Raw genomic sequence first — 19,755 nt, 5'->3', positions numbered from 1 at the left:
CGGATATTTGGTTTTGTTAGCATATTCCAGCGGTAATAATGCATATTTGGAATCTATGTTATATATTTATACAGCTTAAAATGTTTAAATATTAATTATGTGTGCCTATATTTACCAACTTATTTGTATAAATTGAACTTTATACAAAAACTCATGATACAATCATTGATTGTCTCAATCATTATTCTAAACGTTAGTGAAAAAGGCGGTTAAGGACGTATACTTAGCCTGCGGACTATGGGTGTATTCCGCAAATGCTGCCAGCAGTTAAGTTACGTAGGTCGTGGTAACGCCGCATGGTCGGGCAGCGCTAGCGTCAACCTGTACTAACTGTCGGTGGGTTCCGCATGTCAACAAACTCCGAAATATCAGATGGCATGGGAGCGAAAACAGTAAAAAATATCAAAGTTTGTTGACATGCGGAACCCACCGACAGTTAGTACAGGTTGACGCTAGCGCTGCCCGACCATGCGGCGTTACCACGACACGACCTATAATACGTAACTGAACTGCTGGCAGCATTTGCGGAATACAGCCTACAAGTAGAACTCATCATTTTATCCGATCTCTTCTCTCATTTTGACAAGTGTGCATACTTATTATCAACAACGGCCGTAAGTTGAAAGAAAACAAAATTTTAGAAGTGTATCTAGATAGTGTGAACAAGTGGGTAAATCATAAGGGTAAATTACGACCGTGATGATGAGGGTTCAGCCAAAAACGGCGGACGTCGTCATCATCACGAGGAGGTATGTCAACATTGCATATACACCTATATATGTGCATACAAACAATGTGACATTATTAAAAGTCTTACACTGATTGTTTACTTTTATTAGTTGGGTTTGTTACACCAAACTTTAACTTAATTTGATTAAAATTTTATTATTTATTACTAAGTATACTTTTACGTGCTTTCACAGTTAAATCTTTCATTGATGCAAAAAGTTTTATATTTAAAATAAAGCCAATAATTCCAAGCATACTTATAATTATAGTATGGACTAGTGGAGATAAAAAGAGTAAGAGCTTTGGCTGGACAATAATCATAGCACAGCTGTTCCACGTCAATTTGGTCCAGGACTACAATGATTTCGCTTGCCCACAATGCTCCAGTTCTTTAAAAAAGCTACTGGTAAATAAATTTGCAATAATGCAATATTAATTCGGGTGCATTATAATATTCAAGCTTTACAGCTTGCATATTCAAGTAATTATTGTTGCTCTCCAAAACGCCTCACACACACCAACATAACCTCGATTTCGATAGTTATTTTTTCTCTTTTCTGCCTCTCTACATTGTATAAATAAAAATGTGTATAAGCTCAGCAATACATTTCTATCCGGAAATTATTTAGTAATACGTGATACGTCATTTACCTAACAAGAGCCGAAATGACGCCATGCAATCTGTCAATAATTTTTTACTGTTATCCTTAAATAATTATTGTTGGAAGACATCATATGCAAATGTTTTGTTTTTATTCTCAGGACACAGAGATAGGCCTAAATCTTCACACAGTTCACCTGCAAAGTCCCAAAGTCCAAGGGAGTCGATTGGAGATGGATTTGTGGGTGTTTCCCTGGTATCAATACCAGCCTCAATATGCAGCTTCGAGGAGGAAGAGGAAGATGATCTGTTTGAAAATGAGAAAAACCAGGTTCAGTCGTTTTGTTCACGCCTTTCCAAAACATTACCAGAAATCCTGTCGGACAAAAGTGCCCTTGGCTATTTCATCCAGTTCATGGATTCTAAAAAAGAGATGGCACTGATTAAGTTTTGGCTGGAAATGGAATGTCTTTGTGGTGCTTATAATAATCAGGGCTATCTTAAAAATAGTAATGATATTTGCAAAGGTTCAAGAGAACTTCAAAGTTTTACAAGTGATTCGGATGACGTTGATCAATGTGCCTGCAGTATAATCTCTAATAGTGTCAGTGATTCTGAACTTGATGTCTTATCATTAGATAGTAGTGTAAATAATAATGATCAAAGTTTGGTAAGATAACACACGTTTTGCCAATTTAATTAATGATAGAGAAGTTATTCAATTAAATTTATACTTCAGCAGAGTTTTATAAATAAAGTTGAATCCAATTGCAACTACCCAAAGATTAGTCCAATAGTAAATAATGATGACAAAAAAAATTGTATATGTAAAGGATCATCGTTGTACCAAGATGCACTACGAATTTACAAGAAATACCTAATTAAAGATGAATTCGGACCAAATCGGATCTCTGGAAAATTAAAGGAAAATATTGAGAAAGCAATTGAGAATGGGAATACGGAACTGCTAGTGAATCTTTTATCAGATGTTCAGAATATTGTATATACAATCTTAGAAAACGAGTAAGCAATGCTTAAAAAAAGTTGCAAGTGGTATATCCTATATTTTGAACAAATTTTTCAGGTATATCAATGATTTTTTAAGAAGTGATTTTCATTGTAAGCATCAAATTGATGTTTTGACCAGTGGAGATGTACAGTTATCAGATGTTTTGTATAATGAAACAGCCTTCTTTTATTTTATGGAGGTATATCTCATGAAATTATTTTGACCAATAGTTTTCCAATCAATAATGTATATTGACTTACAGTTTATGGAAATAGAAAATAAAAGAGAACTATTGGATTTTTGGATGGCTGCAGCAAATTACAAACAAACTTTGATAGAGAAAGGAGACTCAGCTGACCCTGATGAAGCTCAAACAGATGCTCTTATAATTTACGACAAGTAAAAAAAAATTCCTTTTCTAAATATTTTTTTAATATTCGAAATCGCTTACAATCATAAACTTTTATTTTTATTTTCGTAGGTATTTTAGTTTACAGGCGACTATGCCATTAGGTTTCTCAGACAAAATTCGATTCCAAGTCGAACAGAATATTTGTAGAGAAGATGGCAAAGGTCCTCAACCAGACTGTTTTGATAGACCATGTCACATTGTTTATAACTATCTAAATAAGGTAATGAATGCATTTTAATTGTGTAGCTGTAATTTAATTGACAAATTCTCATGTATATAAATATTTTTAGCACTATCTTCCTACTTTTTTACAATCACAGTTATATTATAAGTATTTGTCCGAGTTGATTAACAGTGTTCAAAGTAGCCAATACCCAAATTTTCATCCTTCAATAGGAAGAGCAGGTATACTTTTAAAAATATCAAATCTGATCTCAATTTTTACAATTTACATCAGTGTTTGTTAATAAATGCATATGTAATCATCAAAATTTTAGAATCTGATTGCAGTAGTGAAATAAGTTCGGTAAGTGGTGCTATAGTTGGCGCACCACATAGTAGCAATGCAGAGAAAAAGAAATTAAAGTATCCTTCATCTGTCTCTGGTGGTATGAGCATTGATACAAAACAACTTTATGATCCTGATTCTTTGTGGAAACGAAATAAATCTAGGTAATTAAAAAAAATTTTTATAAACATAATTTACACGTTGTAAATTGTCAAATTAAAATTTAACTATTTTTGCAGTTTAAGTGTTGGTTATGTTGATAATTTAGGCCGATTTTTTACTGAAATTGATCCTGATCCGTGGCGTAAAAATGAAAAAGAATCTCGTTTATCTAGAGCTGTGAAGAAACTTGTTCATATAGAGCAAGATGAGGTTAATTTCGTCATTTCCGCGCATCAATGGTATACTTTATGAACAATTCTGATATTATTCAATCGTTTTCAGGTAAAAGAAGAATCTGCGTGGAAAATAGCGGAAATGATTGTGCGTGACGTCACATCCTTGACTCTCGGAAATTCTAACCGTCCACCCTGATGAAATTCCCTGTATAGTTGTTTTAAGCATCGTTTATTTTGTATTTAACAAATCATTCAACTTGTGCTTCTAACGCTTTTTAAAATTTTTAATTACTCACAACACGGTACAAAAATTATTTGTTTGTACTTTAACATTATTTACAAATTTTTAGCACAAATTGATTGCCAAATCAAAATTAGCATATCCGATTTTGATACTTTCTGTGATTATTAAATTTTAACAATGTTTTCAAGTGCTTGAAATTGTGTGAGAACAAAAAAAAGTGTTTTATCAAGTTACGAATTTTTCCATTGTAATGAGATTTTTTACAAAGTATTTTTTTAATATAAACATCGGTATTGATCTGTAAGTTTTATTTCTTGTTTAATTTTATATATTTTTCTACTGAAATAGAGCATGAAACATGGCTTAGATTACTATTTTATTGTGATATACGTATATCATCGAACAATGGAGATGGAGTCGTTTGATAAAGTTTAGTAACTAAGCCTTTTAAGAATTTTAGCGTATTATTAATAGCGTTTCACCATTTTTGTTTAGTAAGAGTTGTTGACTGTTTCATTAGGAAACTTATTCATCCTGTCGATCTGAGGATAAAAAAAACACATAAACTTCAAGTAAAATACTATAGAAGAAATTGTATTTGCATACAAGAAAAAAAAAAATCCATGACTATCTATATTTTTAATAATACATTTTTACGAGGTGCTAAATAAATTATTAGTAATATGGACGGCAACGAAAAAAAAAAATAAAAATAAAAAAAAACAAAAAAAAACATACAAATCAGTTTTAGTAAATACCATAAAATCCTGTACATAAGGAGCTTATTTTGACATGTTTGCGCTAAATATTTCTAGCACTTACGAGAAAAAATTTTTAAAATAAAGGGATATGATCGATATCCCGCGTTAGGTTTTTACGAATCTCCATAAGCTTCCAAGTACATCGTTCCACATGATAAGTACCTGTAGAGCAGGAAATACAAACCCGCCCTAGAACAGCCTGATGTATAATTGTACGTGTGTTGCCAGGCTTCCGACTCGACATCTAAGTCACATTTCGTAAACTGAGATGTCCAGACTGAAGCCTTGCACTGCACCCACGAACTGTCGAAACAGTGTTGAGGGCGACGCACGAAAATTAATTTGTTAACTGTATAAAAAGATACCATGAATGTAATTCTATGTATATATGTAATTTGTATAGAAACAAAACCCTGAGAGGTGATCACCTCATCAACTGATTTGGAACTAATAAAAGTATACGTAACAATCACACACACACATACTTTCTTGACGTCTTCCGAGTAATATCCTAAAAAGCTACGAGTTTGTACTGGCAGAAAAAGTTATTTTTCGACGCGTCGACTCGCTCCTTCGAAAACCCCACAACATCCGCGAAGGAAAGAAAAAGATAAAATGCGCTGTGCAATTAGTGTCACAATTGCAGGCAAGTAAGGGGTGTGTAGTTATAAGTATCACAGGTAATTATTTTTTGTTCACAGAGACGAGGAGCCGTTGATGCTCGTGTGCGGCGTGGCTCTGTGCCGCGAGTTGACGAGCGGCGACGACTCGCTCGCCTCGGAGTTGTCGGCGCTGTGCTTGAAATAATTCGACTTGAGCCTCTTTAGCTTGTAGAACCACTCCATCCGGAATCTTTCCCGGCCGCCCCATCTCTTGTAAACGAGCGCGTTGAACAGCGCCTGCAGGGGATTCGTCACCGCCTGTCGTTGCAAAAAAAAAAAAAAGAAAAAAAAAATACGTTGCTCTCGCCTCATTGTTAAATATATGTATATATTTTTTTACAAATGCTGTCACCATCTACACAACTCACCATTATGTACCACAGAGTGATGATTACTTTGATCGGCAGGTTGAACCACAAAGTCCACAGCAGAACTCCGTTGACCACGTTCGGCAGCCAGCAAACGTAGTAGACGAGATTGGTCATGAAGAACTTGAGTTTTACAGTCTGGAATAGTTTTCTCTCCCTGCCCGTCATCTGTGCCATCGTGCAGGTGACGACGTTTTTCAAGTCACTCGACGACAGGAGGTACAAAACAGGATTGACCAACATTACGGTGAAGAGAAGAACGTAAGTCGCTATGTAGTTGGGCAGTATGCGCCGTAAAGCCGAGGACAGCGAGGACAAACTGTGGCAGCTGAAAAGCCATACGTTGATTGTTGTTGGCTGTTTTATTTTACCTCGCCATTAAAAATTGGTAAAAAAGGCACTTACTCCGCGTCTGGATAGTACAATAGGGAAAGACCGAAAGTGGTCAGAAAGGCTGGGCTTAGCCATGCAAACAGGTGATACAACAGTGGCCGTCCCACTCGTTCGCCCAAGAGGAGTTTCATGTCGATGGCGTAGCACAACGTCCAGATCCACGTCGCCATGTAGAAGTACTGTACCCACGCCTAAAATTAATAACACACAACCCATTGAAGGATTTTTCGAAACATTGATTCGCTCATGCGGCTTTCATCTTACCGATGTGAACGCGCAAAAGACAACGCTAGACGTGTCATCCGCTGACGGCATGATTGCCCTGAAATTCATCCAAAGTGCCGATCGGATGAAGACACCTGATTGATTATATTATCGAGTAATAAATACATTGCTTTATGATAAATTGTTCACAAAGTCGCAAAAGCGTATACATACGTACCCAACGAAGCAAAAAGATCGGCCAAAGCTAGCCACATGATGATCTCTCGACCTCTGGCTGCAGAAAATCCTTGCCACCTGTGCGGAATATTTGACTCTTGTCGGGGCAATATCTGCGTTTCATAGGTAAATTTTTTTCATTTATTATTATTACTATCAGCATACTTGACATACATTTTTTTTTGTTCTTACGATTTAATTTGATTTTTTTCTTGCGATGGAACAATATTTTATTTTATTTATCACTATTCACAATATAATGCTAATGAAAAAAAAATTTTTCAACATATAAACGCAATGCATTTAAGATATTATAATGTAACTAAATATTTAATGTTTAAGCACTATAAGAAATAATTGAAAAAATTTTGCAAAAGTATCCGTGCCCATGTTCGATTATTGTATAGTCAAAGCTTGGAAAAATTTTAAATGAAACGTAAAATTGAGCGAAAACAATTTTTTGTATACTAAAAAAAAAAAAAAACCCCACAATTCTAAAACAATATCGATCAAGAAACAATGAAAAAAAAAAAAAAAAAAAAAAATCACCTGGTAAATGGCACCGAGTATGCCAATAAACGACGAAACCATGCAGACCGTGTTGTAAGCGTCCGAGTTGAACTCGTTCATGATAACAATGGCCATGTCCGTGCGATTGTTGTGGTGACAGCAAAAGGTCTGTATCGTCGGGTCGGCCATGATTTCTTTCTTTCTTTTTTCAACTCTTCTTGTTATTGTACCTCAACGCAACAACGACAGATGATGCAGAGAAGAAATCGAGAGAGAGAGAGAGTGTGACCAAGCGCATAAGGTGGAGCTCGGAGAAAACGGGGGCGATAAAAAATCGGCCAACCGGCCGATAAGCTTATTTTGTACGCGCTTGTTTATACGTGTGTAAATGCACGTACTTGTGCTTTTGCTTATCGTGAGTATAGTGTCAAGCTCGGTAAGAGATCTCCCAGTTCGAGTAGCCGGCCATTTATGTTTTTTTTTTTTTTTATTTTTTTTTTTAATTTATGGTTTTTGGCATTTATTGCTGCGAGCGTAGTAAGGTAGTTGAGTTATTGATTAGCTTATCATCCATCGATCGGTTGTATTTTTAATGTAAAAGTTAATTGACGGGTAAAACGAAAACAAAAAAAATGGTAAAAATGGAAAAATGGAAGAAGAGAGAAAAAAACAAGCAGCGACGTTTCGCAAGACCTTTGGCATTGACACGCTAAATCGTAAAAAATGGCATTTTCTCGTCTGGCTTATATAATTCGCTGGTGACATAAGCAACAGTCGTCACCCGATGGATTGATAAAAATCGAAGAATTCGTCAATTCGATCGATTGTATCCTCGGATCGTCTGCGTTTAATGGAAAATTATTCTCAATCTTCAAACGCGTAGTATTATATATTTTGCAGTTACGAAGGGCTCACCTCATACGTAATCAATACACACGTACACACGCACGCACAGGAGTTATCGTGTTACACACCCCATGTAATACCTGCTGCTCATGTCAATGCACTATTCGTCTCGCTCCGAAGTGTTATTCGAATGGGAAAATCTCGTGTACAGGTATGAACTTGATCTTGAGATTTTATATACCCACATATACTCTTTTGATAATTCTGTACGTTGGGTATACGCGGTACTAATGTCTTTTGGTCCAGTTCGCAAATTGTGTTAAATTTGATAAATGCACCTTACGAACGTGTGTATTATTAAATTCAATCAATAAAGTTGCACACCGCCACAGCATCCCATCATGTGCCGATTTCACCGGCCTCACGTCGGCCGTTCGGCCAAAAAATCGGCGAGCTTGCCGATCGCACCTCGAAAGATCGCTGACGCGCGCGAACGTCACTTTTTACAATACAATATCAATTAAGTATATACTTAACACACGCGCGCACAGGGAGCGAGCGAACGACGAAACAAACGGTGCGCTCGCCGAAACACGCAAAGCAAGTGATATAAGCATTGCTTGTAGAGATCCGTCTATATACGCGCCACCGCGTTTCTGCGGCAAATGAAATCCGATAAGCCGACGGCTAGCTAGACCGTCTTCCTTTTTTCCCCCGGTCCTCCTTACACTCGCTCACTTACTTACCGACTTATACGTATATATATATGCATATACGCGCGACTACGGGGTGAAAATATATATATGGCGCGCATAGGACGGTGAAGCCGTACTCCGATTTGTAGATTTCCAAGGGGACACGAGGTGCTCGACTCCCAGGGGGTTTTGTCGCCCCCAATAGGGAACGTTTTAAAAAGTTATAAATAAGCGCACACCCGCGGGTATCTGTACTCATTTTCATGCTCCACTCTGATTTTTCTCGAAAAGAGTTCTCGCACTTTTAAGATCTATCTTACTTTTGGAATTTCGCTTTTAAGATAAGAGCAATAAGGTTGTACTTGTGCCACGTGCTTCTGTAAAAATCCACGGGCAAAGGACCGTTATCGTTTGTTTAACAATGTTGAAAAATCAGCGCGACCGACTCTTTGATTGACAACAGTGACGGAAAAATGGTAAAATCGATTTCTAGCATCTCCAGATCGGGGACGAGATTACCACTTTGTTTTCTCCTTCGCGTTAATTATCATCTGAAAGCTGGAACGATGATTGTCCCTCGGCCGCGAGTTGCAAGGCTGTTGCGCGGGGTCGCGATGCGTGCCGTTTATATGCCGTTATACCTGCAGGCGTGCATATACACCAATGAGGGTTTACGTAATTGGCCGAGAGCCAGGAGTCGCAAGGAGTCGTGAGCAGGTGTAGGTGCTTGCAGGCAATTTTCTGCGCCAATCTTGTTAATATATGGTGTATTATGTGATGTGTTTACCTGACGCGTTGTACGTAAGACGTATGTATATTAGGCTCTGGTACTTCTCGCGTGGGATGCGTGGCACCGTGTATACAGGATCGCTTGTTTGTCATTTTACATTTTTTTTCTTCATTAATCTGCACGCTTGAGCGAAAAAGTGTTTTGACACTTGCAAAGTTTTTTTTTTTTTTTTTTTTTTTACGTCGCTTCCAGGAAAGTGCATTTCTTTTATCGATTACTGTTTCATTAGCGCGCCTTATCTCTTTGATATCAACGCACACGAGGATAAAAATAAGATTTGTTTTGTTTGAATGCCTTTACGCGAACGGATTGATTTTTAATTCGCCGATGGAAATCCTACGAAGATTATTTCCAACGAGTTCGCGAAAAGAGCACGTACGAAAAATTAATTGTGCTGTCTTGCGCAATTTCGTTGTACGTATTTCGTTACGTTGTGGAATAGGTACATCGAGTTAACATTTTCCTTTGTAATACACAACGTCATATTGTTCTTCGGATGTTTGTTACAAATATTTGTTTATTTGTTTTTATTTAATTAATTAATTTATTGTTATTTTTTTTTAAATAATGGTTGTTTCTTGTCATTCAAAACAATTTTATAACATAAGATTGTGATGAACGATGAAAAAAAATTGTTTTTAATAAGCAAAATCACAAACTGTTTTCCTCTGATGTAGCATTTCATGTTTATGAAAATATTTTGTAGCATGAAAAAAAGTTATGCGTCCATAATTTGGGAGATTAGCGAGTAAGTTTTTGGCATCAAGGATTTTTTAAGCAAATGTTTAACATCATGGTATTTATTTTAGGCTTAAAGTTTTTTTTAAGACGTAATATTGAATGAAAGCGGAAATTTTTTGGCCAGTATATTTTTTTATTTAAGAATAAATCAATACGGTTGTACAAAAAAAGGTATACAGTATATGTTAAGTCGTCTTTGATTTTTAAATAAAATAAACATTAAATTGATTTTATTGTTATTATTTTCAAATTCTTGCCAAATCGTTTGATTATTAAACTTTTTTTACTTGGTAAATTATTATATTGTGACCTTTCACGGATCTGATAGTGGAGATGTCAAAGTTACTAACAAAGACTAACAAGCTTTAATAGAGTTAGTAAAATTATACTTGTATGAATTTAGTTTGGGAAGTTTTAATGATTTGATGTTCGTTGCAGAAAGATACGCTCATTGATGATTTAATAAAAAAAAAAAGAAAAAAAAAAGAAAATAGGTATTGAAAGAAAAAAAGATTCTTTCACTCAAAAGAACTGCGTATATTTACACAATACACATAAATTTAGTTGTTTGTACACCTCGTAGAATCATTGCGTTACCTTCATTCTTTACAACCAATGATGTGCCTGCACTTTCCATTTCGATCTTTTTGGTAACACGGTGGACAGCGTCTTGGTGGATCTATGATGTTGTAAGGAGACCTTTCAGATTTGTGTTCGTTGTAATCTTTCAATACAGCCAATAATTTTGGATTTTTAAACTAAAAATATAACAATTTTATTCAAAGTATGTTCAATTTTTCAAATAAAAAAAAAAAAAAAAAAAAAAAAAACAATTAATTAAATACGTGTTCAAACCTTGGAATAATCTTCTCCATGCTGGTTAGCTTGGATTAAGGTGAAGGTCAAACAAATACACAAACTCAAGATAATTAATTTGTTCATGCTCGTGTACTTGAAAAAAAAAAAAAAAAAAAAAAAAACAACACTGGTTTTGACTACACAATTGTCTGTAGTGACAGATTCATACAAGACAATTCCTTTTATGCTACTGACTCGATAAGAATGTCGTCTTATAAAGTCTGACAATAATACTTTATCTATTTGATAAAAACGTCGTATCAGTTTTACAAGCAAAAGTTCCTTGATGGCAAATCATCATTATTTTTATGACAACATATAATTAATTGTATAGTTATATTGTACTTTACAATAAATACTTGATTTTGAGTTATCTAGATCATGGTTTCTAACGTGTTTGATAAGATAGTAAAATTTGATGTTTTTCGTATTGTATATTTATTTTGAGTTTTTTATTTAAAATTACGATACTAATTCAGTGTTATTTGATTTTCACCGTTGAAAATATTAATAAAAAGAATTTTACATGTTTTTATTTCAAAGTCTTTATTCAAATTTTAGTAAATACAATTCCATAGAAAGTTTAAAAATTTTGGCACCTGCAAATAAAATTTTAGTTTTAACATCTAAGTCGTAAAAATATAAAGCTAGAAAATTTTTAGTACTAATAATAGTGGGGCCGTTGGAAAATATTTTTTACCTTCATGCACAACCTACTATATATCGGCATCTTTCATTGCGATCAAGTCTATGACATTTCGGGCAAGGAGATCGAGTGGGTACGACTAATATGTATCTTTCTACAGCCTCGATGTCGGGAATTTCATTTTGGTTACTTACTTTTTGGTTAGTACCTTCTGATTCTCCTTTAAAAGTAACTTCAGACTAAAAAAACATACATACTTAATCACATTAGACATTGTTCGAATAAACTTTATTTCCAATGTATAAATAAATTTAGTAAAAGTACTATTATTAATATAAAATACGCACAGCCTTGATTGTTCCATGTTTTGGTAAAGATTGTCCCTGGGCGAAAAGTACTGTTAAAATAAAACAAATGTGCAGAGCTGCTAATTTCATCTTGAGTGATTCTGATTCACTGTCAAAGTGGCGTTGCAGTTCGTCTGATTGTAAGTTCGAGGCAACTTTAAATTAAAAAAAGATTCAGTAATTTTATGCGCCCAAGAGGTGTCATGACGCTTGTTATTTCTTGAAATAACTCTTATTGTTTATTGTTTAATATTTTTGACAGGCTGTCAATGTAACAATTTTCATAACATTTGACCAACAAATTTAAAACATTGGATTTTTAAAAATAACAATTTAAAAAATTTCATAATAAAAGATGTTTTTTTCGGTGGTTTTACTGCTGTAGTTCAATATTTAACATTGTCAACAATAATTTTATTAAAAAAGCAGTAAGTTAGATTGAAATTTGTACTTGCAACTTATTATTTTATTGTTTATAAACAGATTTTTGTAGCCATTTGGTTTAACATTGAATTATAGCAATTACTTTTTTGTTTTTACAGGTTATTATTCACATCAATCACAATGCTTTTGCATCAGTGGTTATAATTTTAATTACAAAAATTATATTACTGTCAAAATAAGCTTAATCAACCACTAAGAACTTTTTTTATAATAAATTTGAGCGAGAGTTATAAATAAGTTGTTTAACGTTAGTCATACGAGTAAATAAGATAAAGACAACTCAAAACAATAACCGTGTACCATATTCTTACATAATTCAGCAAACACATGCAAAGTGGGAGATACTAAAATCTCTTTTAGCACCACTTGCGAGTAAAATTTTTTTCGTCACGTGAATGTACAACATACTTTCTTGCCTCTAACAATAAACTGTAAAGTAATTTAATATTATACTGATAAATAATAAGCATTATTTGTAAATTGTTTTAAATGTTTGAATGATGGCGTCAAATGCACATCCAGCTGAAAAAATCATTAAATTAGATGTTACTAACTAATAAAAATCCAGTTCTTCTCTAAATATTAAATATTATACCGAATATTTTAGTACTCTCTTGTCTATCATTCGAATGATGTATTTACTGCATCACTGCACGAGCTAATAATACTTTAATCAATCGTAGTGTAATCTGAATAAATTTTATGACCAAATATTTATTACTAGTATGAGCAATCAAATAAATTTCCAAGAGTAAGTTAATTCTACTTTACACTAGAGTCGAGAATTATTTTTTACGTACAGACTAACTTTCAGTGGAGTTTTTTAAATTGAGAAAAAAAAGAGTTAGGTACAAAATTTTAGGCAAAAAAAACGAGTGAAAACTCATTTGCACAAGTTTAGTTAAACTTTTTTTTTTTTTGCAACAAATACACCATAAACAATATCATTTCGTGTACATACTTTATATTTAATAATGAAAAAGGATACGGTATAATGTAATTAAATTTTTTACATAATTATTCCAAAAATAAAATCATTTATAAACCATGTAGTTTTAAACCTCGGAAAGCATAATATTTTTAGCAAATAAATAACTTTTTCTATCACGGTATTTTCTGATTGATTTCCTTGCAACAGCCAATAACCGCCTTTATTTTACACATGAATCTTCTTGCTTATTAATATAAGCCCTGCAAACGCGGCCGTTGCAATCGATGGCGAAAGTCGATGATCCCCCTCGAAGAAAAACTCTGATCAAGTTGTATACTTTTGACCGAACGAAACAGGGTTAAAGTAAATAAAGAACAAAGCAAGATCATCCAGTGAAGTTTCAGTCCAGCTTTTTCCTTCTTTTCTCCTCTTATCATAGAGGACAACTTAAATGCATATACATCCGAGATAACCCTGACTCGAGTGAGAAAATGACGTCTTGCGAGCGTAAGCCCAAGCTTACGGCAGTTTACGTGTAATGTGCTCGAATTCAAGGAAAGTGTGCTCATATTGGTGTATCTATATTATTATACATAACTATTTTACGTGGCTAATACTTGCCTAGTAGTACACTGGCTTCAGATAATTTTTTTTTTTTTTTTTTTTTTTTTTTATTACGTTAATACGTTTATGGTATTAGTAACTGACAATCATGATTAATGTCACGAATTTCGCTTAGCCGTTCCGATTTTTTACACATATTTATGTTGATTTAAATTTATACTTCGATCAAGTTTAATGAATGATATTGACACAAATAACTCATTCGTTTAATTGCTTACAGTTTTGCAACAAGAGGGTTTTCTTTTATTTATTTATTTTATTTTTATTTTTATTCGTTATATTATGTTATCTGGTGCATTGGGTTAAAATTTATAAATATTTACATTTCCAGTCCACCAGTATCGCAACGTTTAAGTAAGTTTTTATTAAATAAATGTGTTTCAACAACTAATAAAAACGTACTTTGACGGAAAATCATGTGTTGTTTGCGGTAAAGGTACAGACAACACTTGTATTTTATGTTTTATTTGACGCGTAATCACAAATTAACGATTTTTTAAATCGTTCACACGTCCACGTAAACGACTCCCCATGGAGATGAGTTATCAGCGCGAGTCGCAGACAAATATATATGTATACGATTTTAGTATGCGGATAAAAAAGAAACAACAAGAGACGTGGAGACGTCTATGTATATACACGCGTCGACGGGTCACCCCCGAGCGTTCGGACACACGCTCGGCGAGAGATAAGGGAAAAGACACGTGATGTATAGCTTGCGAGTCCGGTGGTCGGCGAGAACTTTATAAATCGGCTAGCCAACCGATCGTTCGATTCAGTTACACACTTGCAGTGCATCTCGCTTACTCGCTTAGACAACTACCTACATCTGAAAGTTTTTCTATATCGTGTTGTGTGCGCGTTTTACTTTTTTTTCACAATCAGTACACGCACGTATCCGTGACTGAGGCTTTTTTCTCGGCTCTGTTGTACTATTTATAGAAAATATACGTATCTGCAGGACAAAGTCTTGTACAGCCTCCGAATAGGTCGATATAAGGGCAATACCACTTGCTCCGGGAGTGCATTTCTTTTGTTTCGCATCGTGAATAGAGTGTATACGCGTGAACAAAAAAAAGTCAGCTCTTTCTGGAACGTACATTCGATCGATATACACTTATTTTCATTGGTGTACGTTAACACACGGATAAATATATACCAAAGCTGAAGATATAAGTACCATCAATCGTCGCATACAGCAATACAATTTTGAGGTTTTTCCCGCGAGAGGCTGAATTTCGCGTCCAAGAGTAAGAAAAGGGTCTGTATGTGGTTTGAGGGATCACCCGTGGAGTTAGCGGGGAACAAACTGCGCGAGGAAATCGCTACTTTGATCGAGAAATCGTTGCTCGAAGCTATCGGTGTTGGTGAGGATTCGTATACACACATATAACATTTTTATTTTCTATATATAATACGAATGTCACGTCGAAACGATTAATTTAACACGTATGTAACGTGTGATTCCATGATTTTTCCATCCGTAGAATGCAATAGGATGTCAGCTGTTCCACAAAGCGCTTTTGCGGTTTATCAGGTGCGCAAGAGCTTCCAGCAGCAAAAGCAGCAGTGCAGAGTCCCCTTTGTCGAGAAGATCCGCGAAGAGGGAGAGGAGAGGGGCGGCAAAGGCTCCGGCTCCCAGGTTTTACAAGAGGGTACGTTACTGATATACCTATTTATGGGAGCAACGAAAGTTTGGAAAAAAAAAACAATGAAAAAACAAAAATTACGCGAAAAATCCAACTTTTCGTATGACCCACGTACCATTTTTCACCGCAGTAAAAAGTTTATGCAATCAGTGCCATTACTTTCTCTTGTACCCATTGCAAATGTACTGTATGTATAAATACGCTACGGAGCTTAAATACCAAATGAAAGAACATGCATATGTATACGTGTGCGTTACTGCGAGGAACAAAAAACTTTATCCTTAGGTTTGGTGAAATTTAAAACAAAAAGTGTCATTATTTTTTTATTTAAATTTACACCTTGAGTGCACCGTTAATTTGTTACTGCATACATAGACGAGCTCAATTGGGCACGAAATTTGTTTTACGTGTAAAAAAGTCGACAATTTTGATGCACGTTACTGCACTCTGCTGTGGCAGAGAAAATAATCGCGAGGCGCTGCTGCGGAACAGTTGCGATAACGAAGCAACTTACTTTTTTCTGCAAATAATTCCCGGGGATCTCCCGTATGTGCCAATACTATGTACCGCCACGGTAACGACCGATAATTTCGTGCAGATTAAAAAAAAAACCAAGTAACGCTTCTGCTAATTTCTTAAACTGTTATCCGTAACAGAAAACATCTCAAGCAAAAAAAAAACAAAAAAAAAAAACAAAAAAAAGTCATGTCCTATAATTCCAATCCATGCAACGAACCATGGAAAATCTCAAGCATATACATTGCAAATTGCAGGTCGCGAGCCCACCCCGCTCAAGTACAACAGCAAGTTGATGAACAGCATCTGGGGCCTGTACAACCGCTACTCTGTGCACAACTTCAAGAAAATCGACGCCAATGACGCGGGACTATTCGCTTGGAGTGGCCTTCGCAGTGGCGCCCGCACCGCCGAGGGCCCGAGCGCCGGTGTCATCGGTGCCGGCCACTGATTGCGAACCGGCCCCGAAACGGGGGAACAAACGTCCCTACTTTGTTGTTGTTTTTTCGCACTGCATCACCATCGTCTCCCCGGTGGGCTTCAGCGCTGGTCATCGCGACGGTGACCATCAGCGTGGTCCACCGCAGTGCCAATCGGTTATCGGTGAAGGTGTCGAAGGAGAAAGCCATTGGGTGATGGTTGTTGGCCGGGGCCGATGGTTGAATGAGTGGACCGCTGCGTCGGAGTCGACGAGAGGCATATCATTGTTGCTTATCTCGATGGTGGCCTACTACGTGACGAGGCGCTCGTGCGCCCGCGTCGTTCGTACATAATCTATTTACATGTGGCTGCTGATTACGCCTCTATATTTTGGGTTTTAAGAGATACATATATTTACTAATCATTACAATAATTGATTGATATTGTATCGCATATTATATACATTACATGTAGTGTCTCTGACCGTGCCTTTGATGGTTATAGAGTAGTTTTGCACTTTTTTTCTTGAAAATTTTCGTTTTCCATGTATATTGCTATTATATAGTAAATATGTCATTGTATATCTACAAATTGTCATGTGTTTTGCGAACGGTCAGATGCACGTGGGGTTTTTGCGTTTGCAAATATTTGTATGCTACGAACATTTTTAATAAATAAACGCTTCCTTAATTAATTTCATGTTTGTCCCTCTTTTCTTTTTTTTCTTTAATTACAATTTTTCTTACACACTTGGGCTTTTACAGTTTTTTACCTTTTTGGTGTCTGTTGGATCAAATGTTTTGAGTTAACGTAATTGCGATATGTTTCGTAACAAACTACTTTGTACTTTAAAATTAATTGACGTAAAATATTTTTTATGACATGAATAGCAATCGCGTAATATTTAGAACTATTCTGCCTTATAGATGATTAAAAAAAAAAAAAAAAAAAAAAAAAAAAAAGTACAGTCAACGACTTTCATAAAATTTAATGAGAAACAATTATTTTCGTTTGCCTATGAGGTGTTGCTGTACACCCAATCTCCCATTAAAATCTATTATTAGAATGTCCATCAAATATAATCGGTACTCTAAAAAAATGTAACTACGTTTTGCCGTTTTTGTACAATATAGTTTCAAAATTACTGTAATCACACCATCGGCAAGTGAACAGGCTTATGACGTCATAAGTGATAACACACATTTAGCACGTAGTAGGTCAGTGGTCGTACGTCAGCTGGCTGTGGCTAAACTATCAGTGTTTCAGTGTTTCATACTGTGTACTTAATTTATCACCTACAAATCATGGAAATAAAATGCGGTTCTAAACGAAAACGTATTATTCTACCTAAAATAAAATCTAGCGATTGTGGTACTATTGCAAACCAGGCTATTGGGACCATTTCAAGGAAAAAAAAAAAGAAGAGTGAAAGTTGAAAAATTGATAAAAGGTAACAAGATTCAAGTTGCAGAGGTTAAAAACACTTCTAAAAACACAGGTAGTGGAAAAAATTTTCATTGTAATACGAATATTTTAAAATAAAAATTTAACAAATGATTTTTCGTTATTTTAGGTGTATTAAACTCGCCGTTGTTTGATGTTGAAACGATTGGAAGTTGTATAAGAAAAAATGAAATGCTTTTACAAAACTAGAGGTCAAACGGTGCGATAACGGCAACCTTTCTACCTGATTTGGCCAAAATGTGTGTACAACAGAAATCTGTCAATATTCGTAAAATTCAACGATTAAGGACATTTATATAGAAAAATAAAAGTGCAATCAGTCAACAGGTTAATACATTATTTTTTTCGAATTATATATACGTACAAGTTTTTTCCTGATGCCATATTTTCTTATGACAAATATTTCTATAGCTTACATATATTTATGATTCGTGTAACGCGATAATAATAATTTATTTAGGAAAGTAATAATTTGTAAATAATTTTTATCCATCAAATAAGCAGCAACAGTGATCTCAAACACAATTCAGTAAAACGTAAAAACAGGGTAGTAGCAGAATCACCAAAAGTAATAACTAATCAAGTATCAAAACTTGCTGAAGACTTTTGCCAAAAAGCTACTACTTGCGAAACCGAACATGAAGTTATTATTCCACTCCAGTTGAGGACGAGCCTTCTGAATTATTACCATGCAAAAGATTTTGACACTATAATAACAACACTGAAGGCAGTGAAAGTAGCCAATGACTTGCTGGTATTTGGAGCAACTGACAAGGAAACTGCGTGAAATACTTCACAAACATAAAGAAGCTGCCCTCAAAGCTGCATGTGTATAACTGGCACAACGCAGTATCTATAGCGTCTGCAAAAAAATACGGCTTGCTTAATTTAACGTGTACAAAGTTAGACTGCAATGTCAACTACAAATATACTTAGTATTTATTATATGTTTTTTAATAAAGTAATGAAAGATTCCGCAAATAATTCACTGTGTTATATGCTTTTTTATAATTTATATTAAAGTGCATTTTTAAATTTCCTGAGTACCTCTGGATGGAATTTAAGGGAATCTGGCGAAAACGGAAGGCCATTACCCACGTAATGATCCATCATGTTGGAGTAAACGATATTGAAAGATACTTTTTTTTACCTTTTTTTCAGTTATCTTGCAATATATCTTGGAAATGAAACATTGTAGAGAAAAAGTGAAGTGCAAAAGTTAGTCAGTGATTTGACGTGTAGGTATGAATTTTTTCAAGAGTTGAAAATTATTTTTTCATGAAAACATGCGGCATAGTTATAAAAAGCGAAAAAAAAAGAGATAAGAAAAAATGAGGGAAGATATGCTTCATTGTTGAAATGTGGGTATTAGATAGGTAGGTATATTATTATTGATAACAAAATGTGCTCAGTTTACTTTTTCGAAAGCAATATGGCGACCAATTGCGTAATTATTAATTTGAAAGTTTAGATAAATGTAAATTCTGTCACCAAAAATAAATCTCAATAAAACCAATTGCAATCGATAGGTATTACCATCTGTAATTAAGTAGAGTTTTTAAATTTTTTAACAATTTTTTTTTTGTTATTGACAAACAACCGCTTTTTGTTATTCAACAACATAGAGGTTTGGAATCGAATGCATTTGATTACGCCGATTTTTTTTAAGAATAAAAAAAAAAGTCCATCATAGGCCCAACAGAAGGTGAGGTAAATATTTTTATTTGTTGAGCCTGACCTATACTTGCTACTTGTGTAGACTATTGAAACTTGGATGTTTACTTTGGAAAGGCCAAGATACACAAAAA

The 19,755-nt window shown here is 34.9% G+C and overlaps 3 protein-coding genes and 2 long non-coding RNA genes across 8 annotated transcripts; 3 read left to right on the top strand and 2 right to left on the bottom strand.

Annotated features, from left to right (window-relative positions):
- Positions 1-467: 467 nt before the first annotated feature.
- On the top strand, positions 468-5,069 carry pkaap (A-kinase anchoring protein pkaap). Of its 3 annotated transcripts, none has more exons than XM_089592745.1 (11): positions 468-614; positions 999-1,135; positions 1,492-2,000; positions 2,070-2,353; positions 2,415-2,538; positions 2,602-2,738; positions 2,821-2,971; positions 3,042-3,156; positions 3,249-3,423; positions 3,499-3,631; positions 3,704-5,069. In XM_089592745.1, the coding sequence occupies exons 2-11, from the start codon at positions 1,108-1,110 to the stop codon at positions 3,791-3,793; spliced, it is 1,746 nt and encodes a 581-aa protein (XP_089448871.1). In that variant the 5' UTR covers positions 468-614; positions 999-1,107; the 3' UTR covers positions 3,794-5,069. The 3 variants fall into 3 exon arrangements, with proteins under 3 accessions (XP_089448871.1, XP_014203550.2, XP_014203549.2); XM_014348064.2 differs by having other exon boundaries at positions 468-749; positions 2,073-2,353; XM_014348063.2 differs by having other exon boundaries at positions 468-749.
- LOC106635877 (G protein-coupled receptor 143) lies at positions 4,039-8,347 on the bottom strand. 2 transcript variants are annotated; one of them, XM_089592746.1, is made up of 6 exons: positions 7,016-8,347; positions 6,456-6,579; positions 6,290-6,384; positions 6,038-6,216; positions 5,633-5,960; positions 4,039-5,522 (listed from the first exon to the last, which is right to left on the bottom strand). In XM_089592746.1, exons 1-6 carry the CDS (start codon positions 7,163-7,165, stop codon positions 5,298-5,300), a joined length of 1,101 nt encoding a protein of 366 aa, XP_089448872.1. In that variant the 5' UTR covers positions 7,166-8,347; the 3' UTR covers positions 4,039-5,297. The 2 variants fall into 2 exon arrangements, with proteins under 2 accessions (XP_089448872.1, XP_014203551.1); XM_014348065.2 differs by having other exon boundaries at positions 6,468-6,579.
- Positions 8,348-10,160: 1,813 nt separating this feature from the next.
- Positions 10,161-11,099, bottom strand: LOC149374516 (uncharacterized). Its single transcript, XR_016293090.1, has 2 exons — positions 10,904-11,099; positions 10,161-10,806 (listed from the first exon to the last, which is right to left on the bottom strand). It is a non-coding gene; the product is annotated as an uncharacterized LOC149374516 (long non-coding RNA).
- Positions 11,100-14,830: 3,731 nt separating this feature from the next.
- On the top strand, positions 14,831-16,609 carry LOC106635878 (uncharacterized). The gene is made up of 3 exons (XM_014348066.2): positions 14,831-15,265; positions 15,386-15,553; positions 16,321-16,609. Exons 1-3 carry the CDS (start codon positions 15,166-15,168, stop codon positions 16,512-16,514), a joined length of 462 nt encoding a protein of 153 aa, XP_014203552.2. The 5' UTR covers positions 14,831-15,165; the 3' UTR covers positions 16,515-16,609.
- Positions 16,610-17,428: 819 nt separating this feature from the next.
- Positions 17,429-18,825, top strand: LOC149374515 (uncharacterized). Its single transcript, XR_016293089.1, has 3 exons — positions 17,429-17,981; positions 18,057-18,274; positions 18,452-18,825. It is a non-coding gene; the product is annotated as an uncharacterized LOC149374515 (long non-coding RNA).
- Positions 18,826-19,755: the final 930 nt, after the last annotated feature.

The sequence above is a fragment of the Copidosoma floridanum genome, unplaced genomic scaffold, assembly GCF_036245765.1.
Source record: "Copidosoma floridanum isolate Cflo_tuat_1 unplaced genomic scaffold, Cflo_Japanese_pri ptg000019l, whole genome shotgun sequence".
NCBI classification, from domain to species: Eukaryota; Metazoa; Arthropoda; class Insecta; order Hymenoptera; family Encyrtidae; genus Copidosoma; species Copidosoma floridanum.
Note: the sequence above shows the minus strand (reverse complement) of the source record. Positions and strands in the feature narration are given on the sequence as shown.